Genomic DNA, 19,811 nt, shown 5'->3' with positions numbered 1-19,811 from the left:
TCCCCACTCTCTCTGATGTGAGAACCACCCAAGGTCAAAGCTGGAGCAGTCACTGTGCTGGAATAAAAGTCCGATGCCTCTGTCCTAGCACGTTCAGCGCAAGGTTGCTCGGCTCTTACTGTGCAACTCCTCAGCTACTGAACAGATGTTTTTCCTTTTCAGCAATCAATTAACCGATATTGCGAGCACCCGGGAGAATTACCGCAGGCCCTTCCCAACCCTGAAAGCAGGTGTTACAGTCCACGTACAGTGAGGACTATTGAGTTTAAACATCGCCATCATCTTTACTTATGAACTCGCCTTTCCATTTGAGAAAAAAAAAACCAAACCAACCAACAACATTCAGTGCCAAATTGCAAAGATAAAACCAAATCCACCAAATTTTACAATCAAAATGATTAACTAATGCCATCAACTGAAAGCATCAATTCTTTAAAAAAAACCCACAAACATTCAGCTCAAAACACAGGCCCGGATTTAGGCGTAAGGCAATCTCCTAGGGTGCCAAATATCCAGGCAGAAAAGGTTCCCTGCTCTAGGACCATGTGCCAGCACAGTTTGGAAGGGCTGCCAGTGCCACCAGGGCACTCTGCCAAAACCTTAAATCCTGCCCTGTCAAAAAAATAAAATAAATCAATAAATAATGCAAGAATTCATAAGACCGTAAGCTACAGTGCAGCCTAAATACCTTGACAAATACAATACGCATCAATTCCAGCAAAATAAAACATAGTGCTCATTCATCAGCAACAAATAAATAATCCACGATACCTCACCTGACATAGGGACTACAAAAAAATCATCATCAGTGGGTACAATTCAACTATCACTTTAAGATAGGACTCCGAAAACTGGCCCCAATGCAAGGGATCCCTGGAAACCAAAGCACGAGGTCGGAAAGTCAAGTCAATTATAAAAGTGCTTTGAAAAATCCACATTTATTAACCTTCTAAAGAGCAGTTGTGAGGAAGCACCTTGGGTTCTTACTGTGAGCTCAGAGAGACGTGAACGCAAGACCCTCTTCCTTACAAACTGGGTAGGAAGCAGATTTGTTGGAAGAGATGGCCACCCTGAGTAACCCACAGAAAGCGTCCCACCCGAGCTCCTGTGGGGTCTTGCAGGGGCTGTTTCTCACCATCTTCGTTTTCATCAAATACAGGCGTTTTGCTGGAGTTGTTGGCTCCCATTGGTAAAGGCGGGGTCCCGATGCGAGGTCTTCACATTATCCCAGGGACAGGAGAAGGGCTGGTGGCTGTGACCCAGCCGAAGCTCAGGACCCAGGCAGTCTGCTGCGCATCCTAAGGAAAGAGAGAGGAGAGAGAGGTGTGTGCTGGGGGGGGGAGGGCGCGGCAGGCTATTGCAGAGTGAAACATTACCAGGAGACACGCATGGAAATAAAATATGCAATCATCAAGCCTTTACCCAGCTCCTAGACAGGAGTCATTGCCACTTTCAAACTATTGCTTACTTTATATACCAGCGTCTGTTTTGCTCTGAAATACCCCCCCTCCCACATTATTTAATGTACGTCCAGCACCCTCGGCCTGTAATGAGGGCGACAGGGTGGAGGCGCGATTTAGGGTGCTGCCGGGTGGGTTCAAGCGAGGCTGGAGAGCTGCACATACGCAGACACCAGAGAGCCCCTGGAACAGCAATAACCCCCCCCCCCCCACCCCCCACTGAAAACTCCCTAAAGCAGACCCAGAACATACAAAAGCAAATGGACCTGACTGACTCCCTTAGACTTTTTTTTTTTTTAAGCTTTGACCAATATTTTCCCATCCCCTCTTTCAGATTCCTAGCCTGGGACCCCCACCAGCTCTCTCCTGCATTAGCGTTCAATGTGGATCTGTCCTTGAAGTTGATTTCGGGACCAGAAGATCCTCCCTAATGCTGCAGGAGACGCCCAGACAAAACAGAACCCCCAATCCTGTCCTCTCCCTGCATCTATTAAACTCTAATTGTACATGCAGGTTACAAGAAAAAAAAAATGCATGAATTATGTTTTTAGGGGCAGAGAAAGAAAAGCTGATCCCAGTGCTGCGCGGCCTTCCCGTGGTCCTCAGCTGCAGACTGAAGATTAATGGACTTAGGAAGCAGGAGCAAGGCCAGAGGGTCATCAGGGAGATCAGGCAGGGGAGCCCCAGGGTGGACCTTTCACCTTTCAATCCCCTTCCTCCTGTAACTGGGCCTTCTTCCTTCTCAGAACCTTTTTATCCCTCAGCCTGCTTTTCTGTTTTTTTGCATCTCACCTGAGCTGGCCACCTCTCTCCTCCTACATTTTCAGTGTGACTTCTGCACATCCCTGGGAAACGATCCTGCCTCCATCTTGTCCGGTTCTCTTTCTCCAACTTTGATAAGATTTGTTTGTTTGTTTTTTTGTAACAATTCCTCCTAATCAAACCCACCCGCTTTATTTTATAAAAACTCCTCTTTCCCTTTCAGCGTCAACAGAACAAGTTGTTTTTATTGCATTAACTCGACGTCTGCGACTGCTAACGCCAAAGCCCCCTAGGCTGGCAGCCCACTCGCCACTTCCAGCCCAAGTTTCTCTCCCTGCTCTTTTCCAACCCAAAGCACCAGCAGAGCCAAGAAACGCCCGACAGAACATCAACAGCCCCCGAGCAGGGAAAGTTGTACTTCTCCCACCAACAGGACCCCCCCAGCAGGAGAGAGAGAGGCTGGGGGGGGGGGGGGGTGCCCCGGGAGCGCGCACAGCACATCTGTCCGCGCGCTCCCGCTCACCTCTGCCCAGGAAAAGCCCCGCGTGCTCGCCGCCCGGCTCTGCGAGGCACAAGGAGACTCACCTGAAGCTGGGGGCAAATGGCAGCCCGGAGGGGCATGGGGGCCGCGCTGCTTCGGGCGTGCAGCCAGCTCCGGGGCACAGGAGCAGGGAGAGCCTCGTAGCCCTTCCTCTCTCGCTGGAGCCGGAGACGAACAAAAGGCAAGTTCTCCTCCGGGCAGGCGAAGCAACGTCCGGACGCCCCCTGCAGGCGAAGGCTGGGTACTGCACCACGAGGAATATTACCTACGTCGCCTACTTACCCGCTTACAGTTCCGTGCATGCAAGTGGGCAGCGACCCAATAAGAAACTGTCCAGGTACGGTGGTCTGAGGATATTTTCTGTCCTTCCTAAATGTTATTAGAACTTTTATAAAAAAAACAAATAAACCTAATCCAAAGTACACGAATCCCATTTCTATGCCACTTCTATCTCCTAAGTGTGCAGGTACACCATCGAATATCTTAAAACAAGTATTTTCCATAATATCAGCATCCTGACAGCGAGAGGTCTTCAGAGGGATAGCCGGTGATAGTGAGAGAGCAAGTGACCCGTTGCTATACAACTCTGAGAAATGGTTTCCCCAAATAAAATCTTTGACAATTACAGTGTACTGTGTGTGTCAGACCCTACTCTTGCAAAGCTGCTGGTGCAGCTGACATAAAGGTAAACTATCAGGCGTGATCCGGGAGGCTATAGACCGGTCAGCCTGGTGGCGATGCCAGACAAAAGGGCAAAAAGAAGTCTTGCTTTACCGATTTACTAGATATTTCTGAAGGTGTAACTAAACATGTGGACAAAGGTGAGCCGGTTGATTTGGATTTACACACGTCATTCGATCAATTCCCTCATCAGAGACTCCTCAGGAAATTGGGAGGTCATGGGATCGGAGGCAGTGTCCTATGGTGGCTTAATAACTGGATACAAGACAGGAAATACAGGGTAAGACTAACTGGTGAGAGGAGTGCACCAGGGATCTGTACTGGGACCTGCGCTAGTCAGCATATCAGAAAATGGTCCGGAGAAAGGAACAAGGAGTGAGGTGACCACATTTGCAAATGACACAAAATTGTTTTGAGTCCTTAAAACAGCAAAGGATTGTGAAGACCTTGTGAGCCTAGGAGACTGAGCTTCTAATGGCAGTTTAATGTGAAGTGCAAAGTATTGCAGGTAGGGAAAAATAATCCCAACTACAAGTACACGATGCTGGGTTCCATGTTAGGAGTCAACACCCAAGAAAAGGACCTCAGAATCCTTGTGGACAATGCCTTGAGGTCTTCGGCTCAGTGGGCAGCAGCGGTCAAACAGGCAAATAGAATGTTAGGAATTATTTGGAAAGGAATCGAGAACATCATAATGCTTTTATATAAATCCACAGTGCAAATGCTCTTTGTGTGCAATTCTGATCATCCTATCTCAAGAAAAACATAATAGACAGAGAAAGGTGATAAAAATGATAAAGTGGATGGAAAAGCTTCCTTGTGCAGAAAGGCTAATCAGATTAGGGCTCTTTAGCTCAGAAGAGACAACAGAGGGAATATGATTGAAATTGATAAAATCATGAGTTGAGTGGAACGGGTAAATACAGAACATTTACTTACCCTTTCATACAACACTAGGACTAGAGGACACTCCATGAAACTAGCAACCGGCAGATTTAAAACCAATCATAGGAAGTATTTTTCACTCAGGGCACAATCAAGCTATGGAATTTGTTGCCAGAGATCAACTATTGGATATCTGATGGGCACCTGTGACCCAGCGTCGCCACTGTTGGAGACAGGAAGCTGGACTGGATGGACCTTGGCCTGGCCCAGCATGGCACTTCTTATGCTCTTAAGAGCATCACCTCTTCTTCCTTCATTTCTGTTAGGTGAGGGGAAGCAGACAAAAGCAAACAAGTGGCAGAAGGATCCAAACCTCCGATATCCCATCTACCTGCTTTCTGTTTGTTATGCGTCATCATGCATCATTGCTTACCATTAGGTATGTAGAACTGAAACATGCTCTGGGCTGCAGGGTAGGGGAATAGAGGCCAAAGGGAAGCTACCCAGGCCTCCCTTAGCCACCATGTGCCGATGCCCATATTAACTGACCAGGTCTAAATGCTGCTCCCCACCCCCACTAATGACAGTAACAGGCAGCAGAGCGCGGGAGTGAGCAGGCGGCTACAGCAGCGAGCTGAGAACCAGGGAAGCCAGAGGTCAAATCCAGCTTCTCCTACTGACGCTCCTGGGGCAAGCCACTTCACCCGCTAGGAGATACCTAGAGGACCTGAAATGTAACTCGCCTTGAGCTCGGGGTCTGGAAGGGCGACTCATCAGATCTGAAATCAGGAAAAGCCAACTCCCTTCCTGCTAGGGGCATTTGAATCCCACCTGTCCCCTAGAAAGGAAAGGCAGTAGCACCCCCAATCCCTCATGCCCCTTTGTGGAGGCAAAGCCTATTAATGTCAGGCGCCCCTAAAATTGTGATTTTCTGGAAGCAGCTGCAATGTGAATTTCAACTGGAAAACGGGTTTCTATTATTTTCATTGAGGCCTCATTTAATTTGAGAACGTGCTCTATAATTTGGAATTCTGGAATATTCTGTCAAAGAGGAGCACAATATTTTTAATAAGACTTTTCTAGCTTTGTAAAAAGAAAGTCTTGATAAACTTATTGCAATCCTGTTGTTTAATTTTCTTTTAATCTTTGCCCCTGGATGCATTAACTCAAAAAATACGTAGAGCTGGTTGCTCATTCTCAGATACTGTGGTGCTGAGCAACTGTGTTTAGTATTTGTAAAACATAACGGGGTCAATAGTTAAAACTTGTCCGTTTATTTAAGTTAGCCGGGTATTCAGCAGCACAGCTATACTGCCGAATATCCCTGGACAAATCACTACTTAGACGCCACCTGTTGGCTAAATATGAAACCCAAAATAACCACACAATGCCCCCTCTCTCCCCTCCAGCAGCTGCTTTACATACTGGGAGATCCCCAAAAAGGCTCCCCGAATCCCTTACAAGTTTCACCAAATACGACTGTGGCTTTATTCATCAAAACCTGAGGACAGATCAGGTCTGCCTCTTCTCCCTCCTCCTTGCTGGCTTTACCCTGATGGCAGTGCATTAGACAACGTTCCCAGACTGCCACCTCATCGTCCTGGATCCTTGGAGCTCATCTGGGAGTCTGCGGTTTGGAGTGACCTTTGCTTGGTAGTTAATGAATCCTCTTTATTTTAGTTATATGCCACTTTCTGGCCTTTCAGAGGTACTTCCCTGTCCCCTGAGGACTCACAATCCAAGTCTGTGCCTGAGGCAATGGAGGGTAGAGTGACTTGCCCAGGGTCACATGGGCAGGCAGTGGGAATTGAACGCTGGCTTCCCATTGCTCTAAGCACTAGGCTGTACCTCACTCCCAGCCGCTTGGGTTGCAGATTTGAGGTTTCCTTCTCTTGTATAATTTAGGCATTGCACAATATGCCACCCAGAGGGGAAGGGAGATTGTGCGTTATTTAATGTGCCTCACGCACAGAAATGGGTAGATTATATATTTTTGGAATAATACTTTGCTGTACCATTATCCTTACGCTGTAAACTTATCCTACAGGTCATTTTAGCTTTTTATGGAAAGTTTTTTTTAACTCATTATAATTGATTACAGTACCTTCCCTCTGACTTGTGCACACTCTACCACTTTCAGCTTTTTCTTGCATTTACTGAGGTGATTTGCCTCCGAATCGGGCTGTCATATGAATGCCTTTGAATGCGTTACAGCCTCTGCTCTCAGTTGGGGGCCGTTCGCTGGACCTGCCAGCTGCAAGGCTGGCTGACTCTGCAGGACATTACGCACACGCTCACGTAAAACAGGCTACGTTTATTTCAAAGCCTAAACAAAACGTCACATTTTCAATAACCTGCATTGGAAAACATGTTCGATTTCAAACTCAGACAATTTCTGACAGCACCCGGATATTTCAGGAAAAAAAAACGTATCTCCAAGGGAATCTTGGAGAAATGCAAAAGGCAGCATGTGAGTGTAGAGGAGGGAATAAATCCCGCAGCTGATGGAGCGGTCTTGGGTGAGGTGAGAACCATCCACGCAGCAGGCCGGCTCGGAGGCTTAAAAGGCATTCAGTTCTGCATAGGACTTCTCACTCTCCGTCTCTTCATAGCTCTCTTCCTCTCCTTCTGCTCTTCTCCAGCAAGAAACAGTCCCGTAAGTTACCCAAATACTGGCCACCACGACAGAAACCGCAATGAGGACTGACCAGACCAAGGAGGACCACCAGAGGAACGCGGTCTGCAAGGCGCCGGGCACTGGAAAAGAGAGGAAGGAAGACGTGAACGTCGCACCCAGGCACGGCAGGACCGAAGCGAGCTCGCCCTTGCATTCCCTCTGCCTAGGGATTTCAGGCTGCTGACAGCGCATCGGAAGGGAAAATGACGCCGTACTCCGGCTTCCTTTAAACAGATGCAGTGAATCCTAAATCAGCAGCATTTCTGGGCACAAAGGGAAAAAAGCACCAAAACAGGTTTCGAGTGATACCTGAATATGGGACTAACCTGATACCCAGGAGGGGGGACACAGCTTTCCAGAACTCAACTCCCTCCATCCCGTCAGTGCACAATGAGCCACGGACAGGGCCCGTCTGCACATGGGTTATTGACTGGACTAGAACTAGAGCGATTATGCTGGAAGCCATAAACCGACTCCCGTTACAGAAAGCCCGTCGGGCTAGCCAGAGGGACGACCAGACGTCTCCAGAGCAGTGGCTGGAGAAAATGCCCTTCCCCCTCCACACGTACTCAAGGCAGGACCCACGTGGTCAGCTGCTTTTCTTCTCCATCCGTTGCGGTGGCCCTGGACAGACAGCACCATGCCATAAGGACATGCTGAGTCCACCCTGGTTTTACCCCCATTCCATCTTATGCACCTGTAGGAGCAATTTCTCTGTGAAAAACAGGAACCACAAATCCATAGCTGGAGCAGAGTAGAACCAGGCCGGACTCTCTTTTGATGTGGAGCTATCTGGCCATTTTAATGAAACAGATTGCCATTGCCTGCAGGCATCCCCAGCACACCCTCATAATGCAATGTGCAAATCGTTGTCTATTGGCAGTCTACAGTGTATTCAAATGGCTGAAGAGACCATGGGCCTGGTTTACCCATGGTGCTTCCATGTGGACACCACAAGAGGATACCCCTTGATGAAGTAGGTCTTAAGAGCAGACTTCACGAGGAGAGTCTTACTCTTTCAAAAAATAAAAATACTAGGGGACACGCCATGAAGTTGATAAGTAGCACATTCAAAACAAATTGAAATAAAAATATTTTTCACTCAACTCACAAGTAAGCTTTGGAATTCATTGCCAGAGGAAGTGGCTGTTAGCATAGCTGGATTTAAAAAGGGTTTGGACAAGTTCCTGGAGAAGAAGTTCATAAACTGTTATTAAAAAAGGAGACTACGGCTGATATTCAGCTGGCAGATAGCTGGATAACTAGGACTTCTCCAGCTATCTAGCGACCACTGAATTTAAGCAGACATTCAGCCGCTAATAGATAAGTCACTTATCCCGCCATTTCTTAGCCGGAGAACTTTGCAGGCGAGCACTGAGTGGATGGGGATGGCACTATTTAGCCGGATAACTTAAGTAGCAATATTGATATTCAGCCAGATAAGTTGTCCTCCCAAGTTAGACTGGCTCAATAGCAGGTCTAAATTTAGATGGATATAACTTATCCGGCTAACGTTGCAATATATACACGGATAAGTGTTATCCGGCTAAGTTACTTATCCAGCCAGGATTTGAATACTGACCCCTTAGGAAATGGCCACTATTTATCACTGCACGGTGGCAGCATGGAATCTATTTACTATTTGGGATTCTGCCAGGTACTCGTGACCTGGATTGGCCATTGCTGGAAACAGGATACTGGGTTTTACAGATCCTCCATTTGACCCAATATGGCAATTCTTATGTCTCCACACCCAAGTTCAGTCTCCTCTTGCTTGGATGCTCACATCCAACTTACCCTGGCAAACACTTCTACAAAGGATGGAGCACACCAAAGACTTATATTAAAACATGTTCAATCACAGTGGAGGACCACCCAGCTCAGGGCTTATGTACGGAAGACAATGTGCATATCAACATGAATTCATCATCAGGCACTCACAGGGCAGAGGAACCAGTGCTGGCTTTAGCGTGGGAAGAGCAGGGCAGTCATATGGGCACTGCCGGCTGAGGTCACCACCAACAGTTTTTCTTGTGGTGTTGTGTGCGCGCGGCTGAGTAGGAGCTCCTAATGGCCTTGAACGCCACTCCTCAAGTTGTGCCAACCCAGACCCTATGGGAGATGAGGAGGAACAACAGGAGGCCATTGAACATGCGGGAAACTCACGGGCCGGCACTTCCTGTATGCTAATCTCATGCACTGGAGAAGGGGAATGGGAGGTGCAGTTAAGAGACAGGGGACAGGATGCTGGGGAAGGGGATAGGGTGCATATATTAGGGGAGGGGTAGGAGGCAGGAGGAGAAGATGCTGGGGAAGGGGATAGGGTGCAGATACTAGGGGAGGGGTAGGAGGCAGGAGGAGAAGATGCTGGGGAAGGGGATAGGGTGCAGATACTAGGGGAGGGGTAGGAGGCAGGAGGAGAAGATGCTGGGGAAGGGGATAGGGTGCAGATACTAGGGGAGGGGTAGGAGGCAGGAGGAGAAGATGCTGGGGAAGGAGATAGGGTGCAGATACTAGGGGAGGGGTAGGAGGCAGGGGGAGAGAGGATGCTGGGGAAGGAGATAGGGTGCAGATACTAGGGGAGGGGTAGGAGGCAGGAGGAGAAGATGCTGGGGAAGGGGATAGGGTGCAGATACTAGGGGAGGGGTAGGAGGCAGGGGGAGAGAGGATGCTGGGGAAGGAGATAGGGTGCAGATACTAGGGGAGGGGTAGGAGGCAGGGGGAGAGAGGATGCTGGGGAAGGAGATAGGGTGCAGATACTAGGGGAGGAGGCAGGGGGAGAGGATGCTGGAGAAGGGGATAGGGTGCAGATACTAGGGGAGGGGTAGGAGGCAGGAGGAGAAGATGCTGGGGAAGGAGATAGGGTGCAGATACTAGGGGAGGGGTAGGAGGCAGGAGGAGAAGATGCTGGGGAAGGAGATAGGGTGCAGATACTAGGGGAGGGGTAGGAGGCAGGAGGAGAAGATGCTGGGGAAGGAGATAGGGTGCAGATACTAGGGGAGGGGTAGGAGGCAGGAGGAGAAGATGCTGGGGAAGGAGATAGGGTGCAGATACTAGGGGAGGGGTAGGAGGCAGGGGGAGAGGATGCTGGGGAAGGAGATAGGGTGCAGATACTAGGGGAGGGGTAGGAGGCAGGAGGAGAAGATGCTGGGGAAGGAGATAGGGTGCAGATACTAGGGGAGGGGTAGGAGGCAGGGGGAGAGGATGCTGGGGAAGGGGATAGGGTGCGGATACTAGGGGAGGGGTAGGAGGCAGGGGGAGAGGATGCTGGAGAAGGGGATAGGGTGCAGATACTAGGGGAGGGGTAGGAGGCAGGAGGAGAAGATGCTGGGGAAGGAGATAGGGTGCAGATACTAGGGGAGGGGTAGGAGGCAGGGGGAGAGGATGCTGGGGAAGGGGATAGGGTGCAGATACTAGGGGAGGGGTAGGAGGCAGGGGGAGAGGATGCTGGGGAAGGGGATAGGGTGCAGATACTAGGGGAGGGGTAGGAGGCAGGGGGAGAGGATGCTGGGGAAGGGGATAGGGTGCAGATACTAGGGGAGGGGTAGGAGGCAGGAGGAGAAGATGCTGGGGAAGGGGATAGGGTGCAGATAGTAGGGGAGGGGTAGGAGGCAGGGGGAGAGGATGCTGGGAGTAGGAGTGGCCCCTGCTGCTCATGTGTAGAGAATTTGTGTGCACTCCTCTTCCTCACCCCTGCTAATTCACACCAAAGACCATGGAGAGGGGGTGGCCCCATCAACGGTTTTTGCCCCAGAGCAGGCCCTGAGAGAAACACGGGAGCCTCGTAAGAATATTTATTTCAGTTACACTGTTTTAATGCAACCCATGCTGAAGCCTTTGGGGTCTCTCTCCTCTGGTGGAAGGAAGGGTGTTGTAACAGCACAGTCACCTCGGGCTCCTCTCCCGTTTCTTTTCTTACAGAGAGATAAAAACCATTTGGGAGCTAAACCAGCACTGGCCCAGCCTGTGCCCGGTGGTATCCGGAGACCCCCACCCAAGAGTGACACGTCTGGGGCTCTAGGATGTGTCCATCCATTATCCAAGAGGTTTTCATTCTAACGGGGGTTTTTTTTGTTTTTTTTAACTCGGTACCGACTCCGTTTCGTTCTTGCGTCCCGGCCTCGCGAGAGCCTGCACTGGCAGCGCTGCATTAAGTAGTGCAATTACCAACCCAAAGAGCTGGGACTTGTGTGCAGTCAGCTGCGGTTACTGCGGCATCGTGGCCAAAACACCGTGACGTCCCCCCAGCTGAACGGCAACGGTGGTGGTGGTGGTGGCGGGGAAGTTACGGTCACACACGTGCCGACCGCAAGGCAGTGGGCGAGCATCACACTTATAAAGGTTTAACCTGTGTCGTGTTTAGGATAACATGAAGATGTGCCTTCACCTTCGGGTCCCTTGCAGATCCAGGGAGCTGTCCTGCTGCAGACGGAGGCTGCGAATGCTCCAGTTACAGGCAGCATCTGCACACACGGCGCCAGGTAATCCATCACGATGATCAGATCCCTGCGAGAAGAGCAATCGGGAGCATTTAAATGTGGCAGGAAATGCAGAGACCGTCCCAAAGGTACCGGCCGCATCCTATGAACCCCAGGAGGTGACTCTCTGGCACAATGCAAGCACTGAAAGGGGCCTTAGTGTTAAATCTGAGAGGCTGAGAGCCTTCCCAGCAAGCCCTGGCTAACCAGTGAGTTTTACCCCTGTCATGCTGTGCACTAACCTGCCCCGCGGCCGGCGCTGTTTGTAGGGCAGAGCAGCGGACCGAGGCTGAGGTTGTGTTTTTTTTCTCCGTTGAAACACCGGACAGTGAGAGGAGCTCGGGGGGAGGGGGGGGGGGAGGGGAGGGAATGGCCGTGACAGAGCTCATTGTAACATGCACTCTTCATGCCCGCGCTCACTGCAGGGACGAGCGCTGCCGTGCCCATCGGCCTCATTGTGTCCAGGAGATAAGTAAAAACGAATGATCATCCAAACGCAGCTCCTCCGCCAGCACTTCATCGGGGAAAACGAGGATGCGAAAGCTAATCTGACAAGTCTCTCCCTGAGCAGGGCTGGAACCCTCTCTCTCCAAACCTCTCCTCGCCCCTCCAGTGCTGGGCTCTTCTACCCGAATCTCAAACGTTCTGCGCCTTTCTTGTTCCAGGGCCTCGGCTGGAGCCATGAGCTGACCCTGGGGCTGGAGGCCTCCCACCGAGGGAGCTCTCACCGCCTCCCACACCTTGGGGAAATCATTTAAGGAGACGCTCCAGCAGCCTCTCCCAGCGCATCGCCGCTGGCTGCACGCTTCGCCTAGACCCTCTGCATTTTAAAAAGTTTCAAATATTATCATTTTCTTAATTTTTTAGGGAGTGAGAACACCAGTACAAGATGGTAAGAGGAGGAGGAAGAAGGGACGTGGAGCACAGGCCGCATTTGTGCATTAGCAAGATGCTGAGTTTGGAATAAACGCAATAGTGCAGCCGCACTACTGAACAGAGCCACCTATCTGAAGGCGAGCCGGCTAACTCTAGCACAGCTCGTTGTCCCAGCCGGGCTCAGCCGGCTACGTTTATCTGGCTACCGGCTTTCGAATATGGACCTCAATATTCCTCCCCCCCCCCCCCCCCCCCCCCCTCCGCTCCGGGAATGCCTCATCTTAATGCAGCCGAGGCGAGAGCCTTGCGGAGCACCGTGCCAAAGTCCGGCCAATTTTCCGCGACCGCCGATCCACGCCGGCAGCGCGCTTTCTCGCCCGCACACAAATGGTTTCGAAACCTGCGCTCCTCCTGCTTCAGCGAGGAGAGAGAGAGAGAGGTCGTGCACTTACCAGGCGGGGGCTGCCGTTTCGTCGTCAGCCCAGAACCAGCGGCCCGTGCTGATGTTGTACCTCAGGCCAATCCAGCTGTTGCTCACGATAATCTTTGCCACCCAGGTCTGCAGAGAGCAAGCACAGCAGCTCGTTATAGACTCTTTAAAAAAAAAAAAAATCAAAAAGACGGGTGCTGCGCTCGGCCCGCTTCTGAAAGTGCCGTGCAACTCGGTACGGGCCGTTACGCGTGGGTGTGTTGCAGATTTCGGTGATTCTGGCTGCATTGCGACACGTTCCCCCCCCCTTGCCGGAAACCTAACTGCAAAACAAGACAAAAACTAACACGTGCCGCTGCCAGTCAGAACCAAAAAGGGTCAAGCCTTTCGCATGTCGGTACCAGCACACACACCCTACCCTCTTAATTCCACATCCCAATGGAGGATCGGCGGCTGGAGCTTCCCGAGAGCCCTCTTATCGTTACAAGAGTGGCTCGTGCTTTTGCCCCCGCACCTACGTCAAGGTGCGCCGTGCTCTCACCTGCTCTTCGGTGGTGTTCAGCTTTAAGAGCTGTGCCCCTTTAAACGCCCTGCACATGGCACTTGCTTCCTGCCAGGCCAACACATAGGGCGCGAAATAGTAGCAGCTGCCGTTCCAGTACCTCCAGGAGGAGAAACAGTCCGTGCTGGTCAGTCCTTCAGGAGACGCAGAGAAGAAAGACGAATCACAACGAGGAAAAGGTTCATTGCACACACACGCATGCACACACACACACACACGACACACACACGACACACAAAGGCCGAGTCCCAGTCTGCAGAGCGCAGGGATCTTACATTCGCTGCCCTCGGGACATTGAACTGACAGGAATGAAGTCACTAACTGGGGCCAGTGACTTTCCCTCTGTGCAGCAGTGGGAAAGTCACAGATGCTGCTTTCCCTCTGCTGCACAGAGGGAAAGCAGCATCTGATGATGCGGAGAACAGGGTTCCTGATTAGTCTGGATTTTGGGTGTAATTCAATGTTTGCACAGCCGCCTCTTTAGGGAAAAAAAAAAAAAGACAGGAAGCAGAGAGAAAGCAGGTCCTATTCATTGTCACCAGGACCCCTGCTGCCTGCTGCTGGGAGAACCAGTGAGTCCTGACTCACTGGTTTATTTAGTCCTTTATCACTGGGATGCGCTGGTATTGACTTTTTTTTTTTTTTTTTTTGCTGGGGCTTCGGATATTTCTTCCTGCTCCTTTTGGCTACAAGCTCCAATGGAATTGTCCCCTGCCTTCTTTTGTAACTACCCGGGCATCTCCCCCACTTTTAACCCTCTGTCCTCTCCGATCTAGCTCAGCCATCACAGTGACGTCCTCCGACAGGGGGCCACAGTACTCGCTGAGGCATCTTTCCCCCACCCTGGGATGGGGGGCGTGGGGAGCGTGAACGCCTGCCTCCGCAGCATCCTCGGCCAGCCTGGGCAGCAGAAACCTGGGGGTCACGAATCAAGTTCACATCTCCTGTATGGCAGCGTGTAGCACTAGCAGCGAGCACTAGCAGCGAGCACTAGTATGGAGGGAAGACAGTTGCTCTTTTCTCCACTGGTTTCCCTTGAAACCTCACTGCCCTCCCCCTGCACCCTCCACCAATGAATTATCAAAATGCTGGCACACAGGGACTTTGGGATTCTTCATCTGCCCTGCCACGTAATTATGGATGTTCTAGTTTTTTTCCCCATGGTATTTTCACAATAGCGTGAAACGAGAGTGTGGGAGTCACAACAGGAAGGCAAAACGTGGTTGCCTATCTGGTAGACAGTGAGACTCAGAAGAAGCAGGCCGGACTTAGCAGCAGAGACTTCTGTTTTGTAAGTTGGAGCTTTATCATTTTCGAGTCCTATCGGTGCTATTTAGCAAGGGCTCCTGGTCAGCTTGCACAGCCGGAGGGGCCAGCCCTGCGACACCTCAGCCCTCGCGCACGGACGGCTTAGCATATCCCCCCTTCCTGGGCACTCACGGTACTCGCACAGCGTTAGGTCATTCCTCTCCTGGCAGGTCACGCTGCCGTCGCATTTCCCCGTTATCCTGTTACACACCAGCTTACCAGGGCAGGAGGGGCATCTTGCTTGGCAGTAACTCCCATATCGTCCTTCCCTGCAAGCTAAACAAAGAAAAATAAAAATAAGACGTCGAACGGCCGAGCTGCAATGCAGAGTCCTCCACGAGGCTCGAAAAGGCAGAGCAGGCTCGTGGCTGGCAAGGTGAGGCACCGGCGCTAAATTACTCTGCAGCAAATGCTTCGGGGCTTGTCTGCCTGCCCAGCTGGGACCTCACATCTCCGGCAAGAGAAAAAAAATAATCCTGGAAGGTGGATGGGAAAGAAATCGTTTAGGGACAAAAGCCCTAGCCGGGAATGAAAGGGGTACAACTGGGAATTAGGTGGGTACTTAAGCCAATATTAGAACATAGGGGACCACCAGTAACTTCTGTCTGAACATTGGCTGCCAAATGTCTCTTAGGCTCCTATTGTCTGGCGTTCTCACTGTCAGCAGGGGGAGCCCCATGCATGCGATGGCAGACGAGTTTCAGAGTAACGACAAGAAATCTAAGTGCGTGTGTGTGTGTGGTGGGAAGGGGTATAGTGCCAGTCTGCACCCCTGGACCTTCCTCCTGCCCTCCACCCTGCTCCATCACCGGACATGCACCCCCCGCTACGGGTCCCGCTGCGCAATACTGACCAAGGGAAGGGAATTTAAAAAAGACTGCGTTCCTCCTGGGAGCTCTTAGCACTAATATACCACAGAATATATATTCCTTCAGGGAGCAGGTCAGCGGGGATGACCTCCAGCCCACCCTCCAGCAAGCTGTTAACACGGCAGAATAAAACACTGACCCCGATTCTGGAAATCGCCAGGCACCGCATAAATGGCCAAATGTTCCCACCATGTTCAGCCTGCTCCGTTTTTTTTTATTTCTTCGGCTGGGATAGGATAACTCGGGCTCGCTCAGGGCTTATGCATTCCTGCTCTACGGAGATTTACGCCCGCGCATGTTTTCTTCTGCACAGCTCTGAGTTCCGCAGAATTAAGGACGTTATAAACAAAAGAAACAACGGAGCAATGTGTGGTGAAGGGGGGGGGGGGGGTCACTGGCCCCCACAGTGCTGTAGGGACGGTCTGATATAATGGTCACTCTCATCCCGGGTGCCATGTAAACCTGTTCCTGAAATAGGAACCTGGCACAAAAGTAGTGAGGAACTCAATGACATCAAAGGAGCTTGAAAACAAACAGGGGGTTCTTTGCTCTCTTCTTGGGTCAGTGGTGGGCTTGTCCTGGAGAAAGCAAAACCTTTTATGGACTCAGCTTGAGAACTAGGGCTGTGCAGGCAAAACATTTTAAATTCGTTTTTTATTTCGTTTTGGGGGAGGAATTTTTGTATTCATTTTCTTGTCGTTTTCATTTCGTTTCATTTAGCGTTCACTAAACAGAAGAAATAAAAACCCATCCCTAGCGAGAATGAGTAAAGGATTTGATAGTCCCTGAGCTTCCCAGACCAGTACAACTTTCTAAGGACCTCCTCATGGTTTTGGGGGATTACTGCTGCACAGTCACATGACGTTCATGGAATCTCTAGGCCATCCAGTAAAACTTTCCCTCTTGCACTATAATACGTGCCAAATGTATTCAAAAGAAAAGGACCGCTCCCCCTCTTCCACCCCATTTGTGGCCCCTGTCACGACCACATCGAGAGAGCAGAGCGGAAAAGTGCTGGAAGGTTACCAGTGAAGAGATAAGCAGCATTCTCCTGGTTTCGGCTGAAGACCAGTCGGGTGCCCATGACTGGGGCATATCTCCCCTTCCACCTCGTAACACCTGTGCACTGAGGCTCCAACAGACAGGCCGACTGGGCAAATTCCAAGGACGAGTAGTAAAACCGCTCCCAGGGCCTCAGGAGAACCCGGCCGGGATACCTCCAGAACATTCCGTACCCTGCAAGATCAATCAAAACAGCAATGCTGGTCTTCCTGCCACCTGCAAACTCTTCTGCAACTAGAGGACTTCTGCCCCGTCTCCAAGCAGTGCCTCTGCAATTAATCTCAACTGATGTGCAATCTAGGATGAGTTAAAAGAGATCTCAGCAGATGACACAGAGCTTCCACAAGCTGGCGTGATATCAGCCTTGGGCTGAGGGGGGCGCACTGAACAGCGGGGAAGCAGCTTCCTGTAGCCATGTCCGTGCATAGAACTTGGCTCGGCACCTTGCACCTCGGGGATGGCTGCACGTAGGTTTCTGAGGCGAGAGGACTGAATATCGTACTGGATTCCTGTCTTCATGCGGATCCACTGACCTCAGCAGTCAATTGGGTAGCTACGGCTGTCATCCCAGCCAGTCCTGTCCCAACAGCACCACCTATTTCCAAAGGCAGGACCCCTCTTCTCGGTATCTTAGGAGAGACCTCTGGAGTCCTGTTTCCCCCACCCAGAAAAACTGCACTGTCCTAAGTTGTTAAGTAGTTTCAGAGCGGGGCTGCCACAAGTCTCCTTCAGGGAAGATGCTTCCTGAGATTACAGACTGTCCCACATATCACAGGCCCCTCTCCGCCCACAATGAACTAGTGTCTGCTGGACTGGGCTGATACGTCCTTTATTAAATTGCCCTTCCTGGGCTACTCCCGTGCCACTAGAGAGCCACTGGGGAAGAGGTGTCCATAGCTGTACATGGTGACATTAGAAGCATCTAAAGCATGCATGTGAATGTAAATATGTAGACGTGCTTTGGCGAAGGTCACCTAGGGACTGGGGCACAGAGAGATCTAAGCAGGCTCTGTAGGTTTTGAGACTCTGGGGCTCCGACCTGATGAAGGGATGTGGCTCTCAGAAGCTTGACAAAAATATATTGTTAATGCAGTGAGAAGGCCTCACCTACAAGGTGCTTGTTGGCCAAGCAGCACTGCACTTCGAGCCCTCTGGCAGATCTTTCCTTACCTTCCTTCCTCTCACAAACCCAGAACGAGGGCGTTCGGCAGCTGACCGGCCTTACGCTGCCGGCAGCGTCCAGCTGAAGGCACTCGCCGGGCTTGGCATCTGCTGTTTTCCTGCGAGGTGCAGATCTAAAAGAGAGAAAGAAAGCATCCAACAGCCGGGGTTATGCGGTGGGGCGATAAATGAAGAGACGCAGCCAGGAACACCTTCTAGCCCGGAGGGACAGGGCAGCCAGGGGGTTTCCAGAGGTCCAGAAAGGGAGACGCTGGGGACGTCAGCATCCGATCTGCACTCAACAGGCACAACCCAGGGGCAGGACACACAATTACTGCAGGGAGTACAGGTTGAAGCGAGAATGTGTGGGAATCAGTTAATGTGTTCTTACAGGTCACTTGCAGCCTTTTGACTCTGGCCGCTGGTTGAATTTTGTCCGAGGGTGCTGACTCCGATCCAAACGGATGCATTTAACAACGACGATATCCAAGACTAGGGGGAAAAAAAAAAAAAAATCAGTGAACATACAGGTCTAGTAAACACCGCAATGTGTTTAAAAACATTACAGTAAAAATGTCTCTACGTTTTGTAAGCAAAGAATGATGATGCTCATCCATGTACCTGCTGCAATCCCATGCTTCCTTCCGAGGAAGACCCAAGCTCTGCATCGCTTTCCTATATAAAGGGAGGACCTGCTTCCAAGCCTCTTCCCATTCCAGCCACTAGGGGGACCTCATTCTTGCCAACCTTTTTGGGCTTCGAGTGCTACTTAACCCATTGTGCCCCAGTGTCCTATTTAGAGGGCAGCCTCTTGGAAAAGTTTGGACACGATGGGTTAAGCAGCTTTCTCAGACTAGCCAGTCTGAAGAGCAGGAACCAGGGGCGCTGATTAGAAGACCTAACGCTGCTCTCCGAGGTCCACATTCAAAACGGCGAGTCCGGCTACGTTCAACAGCTTAAGCTGGACAAACCGCAGGATTTGAATTTCCTTTCATGCCATCTGCCTCCAATTCATATGGCTATGGATAAAACTCACCTGGATAAATCCAAGCCAGACTGAGCTGGGATCAGTTATCCAGATAACGCCGACATTCAGCACCCGCGCGTCTGATTTCCAAAAACGTCAGTGCGTTACGCCCTCATTTGAGATGATATAAGGTGCGTGCAGAACTTTTATCTCTCTAACAACCCAATCTTCAGACACAAACAATGCGCCGCCACCTGTGCACTCATCGTCTGTTAGAGGTCACTGATAATTTACTCTTTTCTGTGCTTTAACAGTTGGCTACTTATTGTGGGGCAAGTGGACACAGGGTTACAGTGCTAGCGTCGCCGGGCCGAGCTCACGGGCTCCGGCAGCCCTGCTGGAGAACGCTAGAGGGCCCGGAGAAGGCTGCACAAAGTGCCAGCCGTGCTGGTGTCCTCGCTGAACGTCACCGTCTTGCCGCAGAGGCAGCTCCCAGAGGCAGCAGGTACCGCCAGGGCAATGTTCGAGATCTTGCGTGCGAGGAGGGACAGATTTCTGCCACCAAATTTCTGGCGGGAGCCGACAGAAGCATGGAATGAGATTCGAACCCCTCCTCTTTCTGGGTCTCGAGGTAGCTGCAAGGCACAGAAGGGCATTGTTCTTGCAAAAAAAAAAAAAAAAAGATGTGGTCCTGAGGAGCAGACAGCAGTGAGCGGAGGAATCTGTCTCTCTGCAGCCCATGCAGGACACGGCTGTAACCGCAGGATGGGGATACGGGCCAGGACCCTGCCATTAGTTCGTGCACATTCATCCCCAGCAGGAGGCACAAAATTGGAATCCCAAATTATTATTATTACATTAAATTTCATGCCAAGCTATCTTCGTTCTTAGGTGACATCTGCAGTGAAATACTTAACAAACCAACCTTTTCCCCTTCACTGTCCAGCTGTAGCAGGTGTGTGCCATTATAGGCAGTGCAGAAATCGCTGGCCTCCTGCCAGCTCAGAGTGACATTTCTGGCTTCTATATAGTAACAAGTATCATTCCAGTACCACCATCCTGGATCCCGGGGGCACTTCAAGCTCAGCACAC

The 19,811-nt window shown here is 50.9% G+C and overlaps 2 protein-coding genes across 2 annotated transcripts in view; both read right to left on the bottom strand.

Moving 5' to 3' along the window:
* STK32A (serine/threonine kinase 32A) overlaps positions 1–2,962 on the bottom strand; it is a 73,112-nt gene extending 70,150 nt beyond the window's left edge. The window contains exons 1-2 of the mRNA XM_029583823.1: positions 2,808–2,962; positions 1,136–1,298 (exon numbers count right to left, since the gene is read on the bottom strand). Coding sequence (XP_029439683.1) covers positions 1,136–1,187 — 52 coding nt within the window. The 5' untranslated portion in view covers positions 1,188–1,298; positions 2,808–2,962. The remainder of the gene's footprint in view (positions 1–1,135; positions 1,299–2,807) is intronic.
* Positions 2,963–6,642: 3,680 nt separating this feature from the next.
* LOC115079703 overlaps positions 6,643–19,811 on the bottom strand; it is a 68,020-nt gene continuing 54,851 nt past the window's right edge. Inside the window, exons 50-58 of the mRNA XM_029583450.1 lie at positions 19,645–19,811; positions 18,144–18,244; positions 17,762–17,886; positions 16,556–16,765; positions 14,793–14,936; positions 13,332–13,486; positions 12,813–12,919; positions 11,394–11,512; positions 6,643–7,086 (exon numbers count right to left, since the gene is read on the bottom strand). Of these exons, the coding sequence (XP_029439310.1) occupies positions 6,890–7,086; positions 11,394–11,512; positions 12,813–12,919; positions 13,332–13,486; positions 14,793–14,936; positions 16,556–16,765; positions 17,762–17,886; positions 18,144–18,244; positions 19,645–19,811 (1,325 nt within the window). The 3' untranslated portion in view covers positions 6,643–6,889. The remainder of the gene's footprint in view (positions 7,087–11,393; positions 11,513–12,812; positions 12,920–13,331; positions 13,487–14,792; positions 14,937–16,555; positions 16,766–17,761; positions 17,887–18,143; positions 18,245–19,644) is intronic.

The sequence above is a fragment of the Rhinatrema bivittatum genome, chromosome 18 (genome assembly GCF_901001135.1).
Source record: "Rhinatrema bivittatum chromosome 18, aRhiBiv1.1, whole genome shotgun sequence".
Taxonomy (NCBI): Eukaryota; Metazoa; Chordata; class Amphibia; order Gymnophiona; family Rhinatrematidae; genus Rhinatrema; species Rhinatrema bivittatum.
The sequence above is the reverse complement of the archived record's forward strand: the minus strand, read 5'-3'. Positions and strand labels throughout refer to the sequence as shown.